The following is an 11,941-nucleotide window of genomic DNA, read 5'->3' on the forward strand; positions in this document are numbered from 1 at the left end:
ATGGAGATTTTCTTTCTTCCCACCCCCAGAAGGTGTTTACTATAAAACAAAAAGTAAATGAAGGCCTTTACAGTCAGTTGGAGAAAAATCTAGAATGGAGCTTCTAAAAAAAAAATGCATCCAATAGATAGACTGAAATGAACAGGTGCTTCAGAGAGAAAGCAGTATGAAATGTGGTCAGAGTTGGAGCAACTGGAGAACCTGGTTGATCTGGCATTATGGTGTGTATAGGGTGGGAATTCTGAGACCCTGAATCATGACACCTGGTTTTGTACTGGGGTTAAGTTTCCAGGGTGGCACCAACAGACTAGATGCAGTCCGTATAGACTGCTGTGTGTCACAAAGATCAGACATATAGTGGCTTGCCTAATGCTGGAGCTTTCCTCGGGTCACAGGGAGGATCTCCAGTTCTCTCTGGTCTTGGTAAAAAGAGCAATTTATGCAGACTCTGAGCCCCCCTCCTTGTCCCACCATTCTACTTCAGGTAAGGCAGTCAGTCAATGACTAGGAATCAATCCAGAGAGACTGGTTTGTCAGTGTTCCCTCCCGCACTGGTCACATAAAATTTACCCTGTAGGCTTTCCTTGGAAGAGATTTTCATATGATAAACAAAGGTCATTCCGGGCCTGAGACAACAGTGAGGGAGCTCCTGTTAGCAGAAGGCTGGGACACAGGTGACTGTGCTGTGGTGAGCCTGCAATACTAGCTCCCCCCACAGGGCTTCCCAGCCAGTGAGACTCCCCTTCAAACCCTTCTGTATTAAAAGCTCTAGTCATTTTTCTTTCTCATCTACCACACAGAAATAGGAGAATCACCCTACTCTGATACTTCTAGTATCCCCACACTAATATTCGACCAAAGGATAAAATTAAGTATTTCCTATTATTTGTTTTGTACCCAATGGGCAAAACCAGATTTCTAAAGCCAAACATGTCTCCCTTTCTCAACAGCTTTTTTTTTTAATCTCTGGGCTATGATAATATATTTTGGACAGGAGACAAAAACAAGCTATGTCCCCTGCATTGGATCTGTTATTTTGTCTTTTTTTTTCCCCCCTCTGGATCTGAGGACCGAACCCAGAGCCTTGCGCTTGCTAGGCAAACGCTCTACCACTGAGCTAAATCCCCAACCCCCCTGCACTGGATCTGAAAGCTTGGTGGTCCCTCCAGGAGAGGCAAAAGGCAGCTCTTTGTCCCACCTAAGCCCTGGCATTTCAACCTCAGAGTAATAACATCTCGGCCCACAAATGCCTTGCACGAATTCAGGAAGCTTTCCTTAGCTAGAGAGGACCAGGCACTCAGTGTGCTTAAGAGGAAAGCAAGCTTCGTTTGCCAAATGAGGCCACATCTGCTTCTGTTGGCAGTTGTAAGCAGTCGCTTGCCCTCCTCACTCCTCTGGGCGGACACTTGGGTCTCCATTGTAGCCCTGATGAGATGGACAGGTGGCAGACCCTGGGGAAACCCTTCAGAAAGAACAGTGCTATTGATTTCCTTCTTAGAGATGTTAGCCAGTGGGTTGCAGCATGGCCGGGTGCTGCTGTTGGGGTGAATTTATGCATTGTTGAGTCTTTCTTTGTGGGAATTGATTGCTGATGGTGTAGAGTGGCTGACCAATTCCCAGGCCCCCATTTAAGCAGAGTTTGAACAGTGTCCCACAGCACTCTCCCTGCCTTCCTGACTGAACTGAGAGAACTCACCAGAAACCCTCTCTAGTTCTTCCTGGTGGTTTTGGTTTTTATGAACGGATTGCATTACTGAGATCAATCTTGTCTTCATGGCACTCAGAAAGAAGACTCAGATGTCGAAGTGGACAGAGGCAACCTGCTCTGAGGTAGGTAGGTAACCCCCTCCCCAGCTGCAGAACCCAAAGTGTGGGGCAGAGGCTTAGTCCTGTTACTGTAGCTGGAACGGAGGGCAGAACCTTTGAGCAGGGAGGGAAGTCCTGTCTATGATCTGAGGGTTTGAGAAGCACCACATCTGCCCAGTGGAGGAGCCTGTCCCTTCCTGTAGCCTCCAGTCCTGTTCTGTCCAGTGCTCCTGTGTCCCTAACCCATCTCCCCCCTCCCCCCACCCCAGTCAGAGCCACAGCCCAAGCCACCAACCTGGATCCTGAAAAGACACCCTCTTCAAAGAATGTATAATGGCTTCTACCCTGTCAGCCACAAAGAGCTGTCCCTTTGATAACCAGGTTGGCTGTCTCTGCAGCCTTCCTGTGGCTTTATTTACCTGGATCCTTTCTCCTGCTTTCTCAACATGGAGAGCTGGTGACAGGGATACTGTGTGGAGAGCAGCCACCTACTACGGAGTTGGGGACATCCAGAGTGGTCCCCTTCTCTTGCAGTCTCAGTTCAAATAACAACAACACCACCTTAAGAACTGGCTGCTAGACACTTCAGCTTAAGAGTATGGGAGCCTGAGGGGACTTTGATGCATCTTGCTGTATGCTAAGCTAGAGGTGTGGGCAAGCAACTTTGTCTAGAGGATGTGCTACAGCCCAGAGGGGATTTCCAGGAGATGGGTGAGGACCACCGACCTCCTAGAACTGTCCCAGTGGAGAGACACAGGGAACTTCTTTCTCACTTGTCACCTACAGAACTCAGGACTGTTCTAACAACCTTTTCCCTTTAGGGGAGTCAGCTGGGCCCTTTCTTGCCTGAGAGTGGAACCCATCCACGGAGGAGGGGGAGGGGCCTTGAAGAGCATGGCAGAGAGAACATCACTCACCAACTCCTTTCTTCTCTCCAAACAGCCAGACTCTGCCACTGCAGTCATGGCCAGACTACTGATGGAGTGCCCAGGTTTTGCAAGGAGGAAAACCAGTTCCTGTCCTGGGTTCGAGGACCCCAATTAATTAGAACTCTGCCTCCCTGTTGTTTGGTCAGCTCAGAGGACCTGGTTTGACCTGGGGGAACACAGTAGGCCTGTCTGTCTCCCAAGCAGTTGGGTGCCCAAGCTGGAGTCCTTTCTCCATGGCAAAGCACAGCTGGGAAACAGGGACAATTAGCCAGCGGCTGGCAGCCTGGGTCATAAAAACTCAGGAAGTGGCTACCACAGGGCTGAGGGAATGGCTGTCCCTAATAAAGTGATTGTTTCAAAGAAACGCCAGAATGCCGGCATTCTGAAGACACAGGCTGGGCCTGGACCTGGGCCTCGGCTCCAGAGCCTAAACCGGGGAAGGGATGTGAAGGGTGGAAGGAGGTATTGAGTCTCAGGAAGGGGAGGGGGCTACTCCTAAGATCAAAAGTCTGCAGTACCTACTACTTAACCTCCCACACTCCTGCCACCCCCTGGGGACTGTGAACACCCTTCCTGATCTTCCCTTCTGTAAAGGGGTTTTGTTTTGTTTTGTTTTGTTTTTCCAGGTTTTATTTCTTGGAAAGTAAGATGACACTCTTGCTGTTCCTGAAAGGTACCCAAGAGGGCTTTAAAGAGGAGCAACAAGGGTCCCTTGGCCTCTTGAGGGCCAGCTCTTGAATATTGAGCTATCCCCAGTCTTAACCCTCTGTACAAAACACACATGGTTAGGAGAATGTTAGGTTCCCACGGCTGTCAGAAATACATGAAAAGTGCCCCCAGGAAGAGCATACAAGTTCAGGGCTCTGGGAAGGGATGCTGTTAGTACCCTTGGGTTCCTGGCTCCATCTGCAACAGTAAACCAGAACTGCCCTGCTTGCACCTGGGCCGTGTAGAACCTCACATCTGAAGTGGCGTCCCTGACATCACCAAGCTGTCTAGTGCAGACAGACTGAAGTCTCAAATAATGAGAAAAGGGCCAAAGTTGGCTTTCTCCCACCCCTCAAGGATCTCCTGCAGGGTACTTTTGGGTCTCCACCTTATCGTTTGCTCAACAGAGTTTTCCCTGGAGGAGTAACAGGACAGTGGGTTGCCTCTTCATTCCTGGGGATGAAAAACCAATTTCTGTAAACAGAGCTTTGGCTTTATAAAGGACAAAGTGCTAATTTAACGTTTAAAAAGATGTATTTATTTTGGGCTGTTTTGTTTGCATGTATGTCTCTGTGGTGACTGGTGAGGTGCGGCAGACGGTGTCAGACCCCCTTGGGCTGGAGTTATAAACAGTTGTGAGCTGTACTGGGTACTGGGAATTGAAAGACTCTGCAAGAGCCGCTAGTGCTCTGAATGGCTGAGCCATCTCTCCAGCCTCAGGAGAAAGTGTTTTTTTTTTTTTTTCTTTTTTTTTCCAGAGCTGGGGACCGAATCCAGGGCCTTGCGCTTGCTAGGCAAGCGCTCTATCACTGAGCTAAATCCCCCAACCCCCGGAGAAAGTGTTTTTAAACCCTGGGGATGACATAAGACAAGAATAACTGGATGGGCGTCAGCACAAATACTTCCCTTGATTAAAAAAAAAAACCAAACTCTTAAAGAAGCTCAGTGAAAACACAATTGTAGTTGGTGGAAGTTTCAAACTGAATACGTCGTCGTGTAATGAGCACTTTGCTCAAGGGAGAGAAATGCACCAGGATCCTTTAGTACTGCCTTCCAAGGTGAGATGTGGTGAAACATATCACGGGTCCCACTATTGGCTTTGAAGAGGTTTTCAGTCGTTTAATGTAATAGTCTTTAAAAATGAATTGCTTTAATTTGAACTCAAATCCTCTCTTCCGTAGCGGTCGAATGGTTTCCTTAGGCATGGAAATAAATGTATTGCTGAGGGTTCTTTGGGATAGCAGACCAGCAGTCTCATCCTGGCTCTCAGAGCGGGAAGGAATAGCCTTCATCGAAGCCCCACAAGTCACCTCCTGGGTTGGTCAGAAGGTTCCTCAAAGCAATGGCTTTTCTTTTTCTCCCTCTTGTCTTTTTTTGACCGCCTCCTGCCTGAGAATGTAGGCTGCGAACAAGGCTGCGCTCGTCTCCAAACCTAGATTCCCACCAACACTAACTTTCTGGGCTCCCCAAGGCTTTTGCAAGTCCCTTGATTTCATTCTTTGAACCTGTGATTGGAGGTTAAAGTGCACCCAGGTTGGAAGGAGGAAGCTCTGAACAATAAAGGATTGAATATTCAGCTGTGATCTGGTCACTGCCCTCTCATGAGCCCCCCCTTTTAAAATGCAAATCGTGTTTCTGGGGGGCTGTGTGCGTAGCGCGCTGCGCCTCGACGTCTCCAGCCATTGGTGTCTGTGTCATTACTAATAGAGTCTTGTAAACACTCGTTAATCACGTAAGGCCGCTGGCCTGGGACTCGGCGAGCCAACCTGTGGCGGGTCATCCCCGCCTCTTCAGCCTACTGGCAAGGAGGTGGGAGGAAATAAGGAAGAGAGGGAGGAGGCAGGACAGAGGGAGGGACTGCCCGGGAGGCAGAAGCTCTGCGAGGAGCCGCGGAGCACCGTAGGCTGAGCAGTAATCAGCTACCTTTATCCCTAGCCCCCTGCGCCCCGCGCCCCTGGCAGCCTTCAACGCTTGTCCCCAGGCAGTATGGTGAGGTCTGCTCTGGGTCCCTCGCCACCATGTACGTGAGCTACCTTCTGGACAAGGACGTGAGCATGTACCCTAGCTCCGTGCGCCACTCCGGCGGCCTCAACCTGGCGCCGCAGAACTTTGTCAGTCCCCCGCAGTACCCGGACTACGGTGGTTACCACGTGGCGGCCGCCGCTGCTGCGGCGGCGAACTTGGACAGCGCTCAGTCCCCAGGGCCATCCTGGCCCACCGCGTACGGCGCCCCTCTCCGCGAGGACTGGAATGGCTACGCACCCGGGGGCGCTGCCGCAGCCAACGCGGTAGCCCACGGCCTCAATGGTGGCTCCCCGGCCGCCGCTATGGGCTACAGCAGCCCCGCCGAATACCACGCACACCATCACCCGCATCATCACCCTCACCATCCGGCCGCTGCGCCGTCCTGCGCCTCCGGATTGCTGCAGACGCTCAACCCCGGCCCTCCAGGGCCCGCAGCCACCGCCGCCGCAGAACAGCTGTCCCCCAGCGGCCAGCGGCGAAACCTTTGTGAATGGATGAGGAAGCCAGCTCAGCCGTCCCTAGGAAGCCAAGGTATGCGGTGCTGGGGCGCGCCCCTGGTCCCGCGCGTGTGGGGGCTGTCTGCCAGCTCCTAGACAAGACAGGAGAAGGGACAAGGGGAGAAATATGGGGGTGGACCCCTGGGGGACTCATCCCAGGAGTGTATATTTGTGCCTCGCACCCCCAGGTTTGTTTAGGGCAGAAGAGTGATTTCTTCCTCTTTCTAACTGTACCTCGTTGGCAACCTCGGGACCCCTTCGGAAGCTCCCGGTAGTGTCGTAGGTCCTGTCGCCCCGCCGCCAGCAGAATCGCGTCCTTTAGTTGGCTGCCACCAGCATTCCTTACACCGCTCCTAGCCGGGAGGGTGGGGGTGATTGGATTCCCTTGGCCGAGCCTACTCAACTTAGCTACCCACTCTTCTTCCTCTATCTGAGTTATCCCCGAAAGGAGTAATGACCCGGGAGTGTGGAGGCTGTGCCAGGATCAGTTTGGCCATTAGGGCCGGCTGATGGCGTTGGTGCTGCTGCGAGCGGTGCGCCCCCGGAGAGAAGGTGGAGCCCTCAGAAACCTCAGGGGAAGGGGGAACTCCAGGATCCCTGACCCTTCTGCCAAGTAAAATCTCCCGTGGAAGTCCTCTTTTGGCATCACAGAGAGTCGGGAACCGGGAGCGGAAACCCTGAGCGGGCTCAGTTTCTTAAGACGTGGGCCATTTTTCTTGAACCTTCCCTTCTAGAATCCCGTGTGTCTGAGAGTGTTGTGCGTTGAGTGGTTCACTAAAGACCCTAGATTTGCCGGTTCGTGGGACTCACTAGCTCTGTTTGCCCTTTCTGATGTCCGGATGTGTATATGGGGTAGAAAGGAAGTGAGCAAAGTGTGACAGGGAGTGGTATTGAGTCCCCTTTTTGTTCCGTGAAGCTTTCTCCAGCTCTTTGAGCTTCCGCTTCTCCGGGTTTGCTTCTTGTTGGTACAGCCGGGCCACATGCCTGGGTTATGGCCACTTTGAGGAGGTTTATAGCCAATTACAGCCGTATAAATCAGAGCGGCACTTGGGGGCCTGACTCTGGACACTTCTGCGTCACTGCACACACCCCGTCAGCGTCCTGGTGGGCAATGCTGTCGGGGAGAAGCCTACAGATTAGCCTCCAGTGGGCTTTGGCATTGTCGTTTCCAAGAAGACTTACTCCCAATCCTGTCCGAAGGAAAGAGAGCGCAGATCGCCGGTAGGGGTCTTAGACTGGCGAAAGAACTTTTGCGTTTAGGGGGTGGGTGGTCCGAGACTAGGGTCCTGGGAGGGGGAGGAGAACCTCAGGAGCCCAGGCCGCGAGGTCAGCAGATGAGAGGTCGCTGTGAAGTCCTGCGCGGAGGTGGCAAGGCCGCTGTCGGCGCCGGGCGCCCTTGTGATGTTAATGTAGGGAAGCTGTGGCCCGCAGTGCCGGAGCCCGACTCCTCTGCAGAGCGTCATCTGTCAAGGGGCAGAGGCGTGTACGCCGCCCGGCCGGCTTTGATGTACACCTTTTCAGCCCAGCCATTGTCTCTTTTAGGGCCCGGAAAGAGGGTGGTGACTTTCGCAGTCAATAATGAATTCTGACAACTCCTTCTCATCCCTCCCCTCTTCCAGCCCCCTTCCTTGGTTCCCAGGGGGTGCGGGGCGCCTGCAAGACCCTTGGGGAACGGACCGCAGAGCTCACGGAATCACCATCTTTGCGTTCCCCAGCCAGCGCGTGGTGCTCTCAAGGCAGCATCCATCCTAAGGCGAGGACCTAAGGCAGGCTTGGGGTTGGGGGGGGGGGGACTGTTCTGCACCTCACTTCCCAGGTCTGATGGTCTCCTTTAGGATTACAAGCTCTTTGCTATTCGTTCTGCACACCCGGGATTAGGATCTGTCGTCTTCTGTGGAGTGGGGCACTCGCAAGTGGGGTACACGCGGTAGCTCCTGGACTGGTTTGGATCCCTTGACTTCCAAAGCAGGCGCGGGGTCGGGGCCGCAGCGCCCATTCAAATGCGCCTGCGGGGCTGTGTTTATGTTAATGCGCCTGGCGGGGAAGGGGATGAAAGCTGAGGCCGCCATTTGCTCAGTAGTGGTAATTCAAACAGAATGCGGTTGTTATTAAGGCATTGAAAGGGCTTTTCTTTGATAAGATCTCCTGTCTTGCATTGTTTGCGGCTGTGTTCCCCTTTCAGCGGCTGGGGGAGCTCTCTCTGATCCCTCCTGTATCTTCCCAGGGCGCTTTTGTTGTGGTTTGCATAGGTTTTTACCTGAACAAAGTCAGCCTGCGGGGCCTTAAACACCTCTGGGTAACTCCCACCCCTTAGATCTCCTTGTTCAACTAGGCACTGAGCGCCAAGACCTGTTCTGCTGTGAGATCTCTCAACTCGGGACGTGGAACAGTTCCTGGCCAGCATTCTGTCCAGAAGCAACCCCGACTAACCGGGTTGAATAGCCAGAGTCCAGCCTGGTCCAGCAGTCCTATTTGTCAAGGTCCTTCAGTAAAACAATCAATCCAAGATTTAATATGTTGACTCAATCCAATGATCACAGGTCACTTGGTCAGGATAGTGGCCGCAGGGGATAAATGGGGAATTAAAAAGAAAAAAGTGCCCTGGGCTAAACCTGGTTGGGCAGGTGTAAAGTGTTCTTACTAGGAGGGTTTTCCTCGTGACAATATGGAGCCTGGCTCAGAATTCCGGGGCAGGACTTATTGTGTCTAGGGGGGTGATGCTGGTGGCTGTTCTGGATCTGCTAGCCCCTGTATCCATCTTTCCACGGTATTGAATCAAAAGGTAACTACCAGTTTATCCTGACACCACATCCTAGGTATTTTCAAAGTGGTCTGCCATTTCTAGTAAGTCTGAGAATGTGGGTATTGATGTTTCTGGGGACTCTGGCCACTTTCCCCACCCCCGTTTCTTCTAATCCTAAATATACTAGATTTGGTTTATGGAAAGGAGGGGGCTGCGTGAGAGGTTTCCGTTTCCGCTTAGTTGTACCCCCAGACTTACACCCTCCCACTCCCCCCTCCCCAGGATCCTGCGGGTGGGTATTGTCAGCCTGGGTAGTAGCCGATCTCCTTCCCCCATCCGTAGATGAAGAGAAATGACTCCTGGGTTAGGGAGGTTTGTCATTACCTATGACTGATGGATTGTAGTTCTTAGCCAAAACTTCTCCTTCCTCCACAGTGAAAACCAGGACGAAAGACAAATACCGGGTGGTGTACACAGACCATCAGCGGCTGGAGCTGGAGAAGGAATTTCACTATAGTCGATACATCACCATCAGGAGGAAAGCTGAGTTGGCCGCCACACTCGGGCTCTCGGAGAGGCAGGTGGGAATCACCTTCCCTGGGTCTGGCTATTATGGCCTGGGGCGATCCTCGTGGGTAGCACTGGAAAACCCACCTGGTCCAGGGAGCCGTCGCCTTTTGAGAGCCCTTGGGGTCTCCGTTGTTTTTCCTGCTCTTTCTGTGCTTTCTATTTCGATGGATCTGGAGAGTGGCAAGGGAAAAGCCAAGTCGACGCTGCCGCTGCCGCGCGGTGGGGCTTCACTTGGCCGGATAAAGAGCGAGCTGTGGGGGCTGGGGATTTGGCTCAGTGGCAGAGCACTTGCCTAGGAAGCGCAAGGCCCTGGGTTCGGTCCCCAGCTCCGAAAAAAAGAACCAAAAAAAAAAAAAAAAAAAAAAAAGAGCGAGCTGTGGAAGGGTGGTTCTCAACATGTGGGTCTCGACCCCCTCGGCTCCCCAATAGCAGAATTACAGTTATGAAGTAGCAATGACAATGATTTATGGTTGGGGAGTCACCACAACGTGAGGAACTGTCCTAGAAGAAAAGCACAAAGGTCCAGTCTACTCATACACACTAAAGAGGCAGTGCTCTTGCAGAGAACCAGAATTCCGTTTCCAGCACCTACATCAGGTGCCTCACGGTGCTGTGTAACTCCAGTTGCAGGGGCCCTTCCAGTGCCTCTGGCTTCTGGCGATGCATGCAGATATATACAGACACATACACATATCACAAATTAAAAAAACAAACCCTTGAACTTTTTTTTTTTAAGAAAGCAAAAGAAGCCCTAGTCAGCACCTGAACACTTTCTGTAGTCCAGGGAAAAGGAAAAATAAAAAATAAAAAACAGGACAAATTCATAGCCGGAAAGTTTTGGATGAAATTTGGTCTGTGCCATGGTGAAGACCATCGCAGTGCGCCCATGAGCTGTGAGGACCAAAGGGTGACACATGGGGCACACCTGAGCTGGCCAGCCGATTCGTGTAGGGAATGACTTTCAGCATGGTTCCATTCCTTGGTTTTGAGGTTCTGTTTCCAGTCAAGTTTAGAAAGCAACTTGGGGAGGTGGCATGGAGAGGAGGCTGAACTGGCTTTGGGAACACTTCTAGCACCGAGTTGACGCTCGGTGGAGGGAGGGCGATCTGGGTGACACATTTCCCGGTTAATATCTTCTACCTTCTATTTTGTCATTTTTAGGTTAAAATTTGGTTTCAGAACCGCAGAGCCAAGGAAAGGAAAATCAACAAAAAGAAGTTGCAACAGCAGCAGCAGCAGCAGCCTCCCGCACCGCCGCCACCACAGCCTTCCCAGCCTCAGTCCGGTGCATTGCGGAGCGTGCCGGAGCCCTTGAGTCCTGTGACCTCCTTGCAAGGCTCGGTGCCTGGTTCTGTTCCTGGGGTTCTGGGGCCAGCTGGAGGGGTTTTAAACTCCACTGTCACCCAGTGACCCCTCCTGTGGCCTGAAGTGGCGGTGGCTCAGCAATCCCAGGCTGAGCCATGAGGAGCACGGACACTGTGAGAAACCTCAGAAGAGACCCCTCTTCTCCTACCCACAAACAACACCTACAGATGGAGATCGAGGACAGAGGGCAGAAGACGAGTGGGATTGTGGACCTCAGGAGAAGATATGGTTTAGATTTTTTTTTTTAAATTTTTCCCGTTCTGACTTTTCCTGTCAGCAAAGGAAGTGATTCCTGGGGCTTCTTCATTCATGCTCCTTGCCAGGACTGGCTACAGGCACCAAGCTTTCAGCTTCTTTTGCCTCAGCTCTTTGCCTCCAAAAAAAAAGAGACTGTATTTCTGTTTGGAGCTGAGGAGAGATAGAGTGTGAGGCCGGAGTTGGGGGTTGGGGCGGGCGGGGCAAGCAACACTTGAGCCAAGATGGCTGTTTCCTGCTGACTGCTTTCTGAGAACCAGCTGGCCATCCTGCCTCAGGGGCAGGGACTGTTGAAACTACTGAGCCAGAGGCAGCTAAGACAGAAAGCTGGATTGACCGAAGTCTGCAGAACCTTCCCCCCCTCAGGTGGTCTGTGCTTTCTTCTCTGTCCACAGATCAGGAAGGGGTGGTGGGTTCAGGGACCATCGTGTGAGAGGAGGGGGGGTGGTTAGCCAACTCCAGGCCCCTGCGACAAGGGCTTGTTTAGAAAGCCTGTCACCAGAGCTGCTGTAGGCTGAATGTATGTCTGTGTCGTAAATGCCAGAGCCAACCTGGACTTCCTGTCCCTTCCCTCGTCTTTGGCTGAAGAAGACCGGAATTGCTGCTGTTCGAGTCACTGGTCTGTGTAACAAGCCAAACAAGCCTTTTAAAAAGCCTTCTGGATCCATGGGTAGAGAGAGAGAGTGAGAGACGTTGTATGGTGAAGGGAAGTGGGGAGGGGGATATCTGAACACAGTTGACTTTTATTTTGTAAAAAGACAAAAGATATAAAAGGAGCTTTACAGATTTCAGATCCTGAATTTTATCTTCTTTGGATTTCGACTGAAATTATTTCTTCTTCTAGGAAATGAAATATCTTCTCTGGTTGCAAGCTAGAAGTGTAGGGGTGGTGGTGGCAAGGGAGACGTAGAGAAGGTTGTCTAAGCAGCTTTTTTTTCCCCCCAAAAGCTTCAGAAGCTGAAGGAGCAAGTCCTGAGTCTTTCCCCGCCCCCATGCCTCAGTCCAGCATTGGGCTGTGGAATGTGTGGTTTTCCTGGGGGTGC

General features: G+C 52.0%; 1 protein-coding gene across 1 annotated transcript; it reads left to right on the top strand.

The window, feature by feature from the left end:
• The first annotated feature begins 5,352 nt into the window (after nt 1–5,352).
• Nucleotides 5,353–11,695, top strand: Cdx2 (caudal type homeo box 2). Its single transcript, NM_023963.2, is given in 3 exon segments — nt 5,353–5,999; nt 9,144–9,289; nt 10,440–11,695. Coding segments are annotated over 3 exon segments (933 nt in total). The 5' UTR covers nt 5,353–5,461; the 3' UTR covers nt 10,689–11,695.
• The last annotated feature ends 246 nt before the right edge of the window (nt 11,696–11,941 follow it).

The sequence above is a fragment of the Rattus norvegicus genome, chromosome 12 (genome assembly GCF_021556685.1).
Source record: "Rattus norvegicus strain SHRSP/BbbUtx chromosome 12, alternate assembly SHRSP_T2T, whole genome shotgun sequence".
Taxonomy (NCBI): Eukaryota; Metazoa; Chordata; class Mammalia; order Rodentia; family Muridae; genus Rattus; species Rattus norvegicus.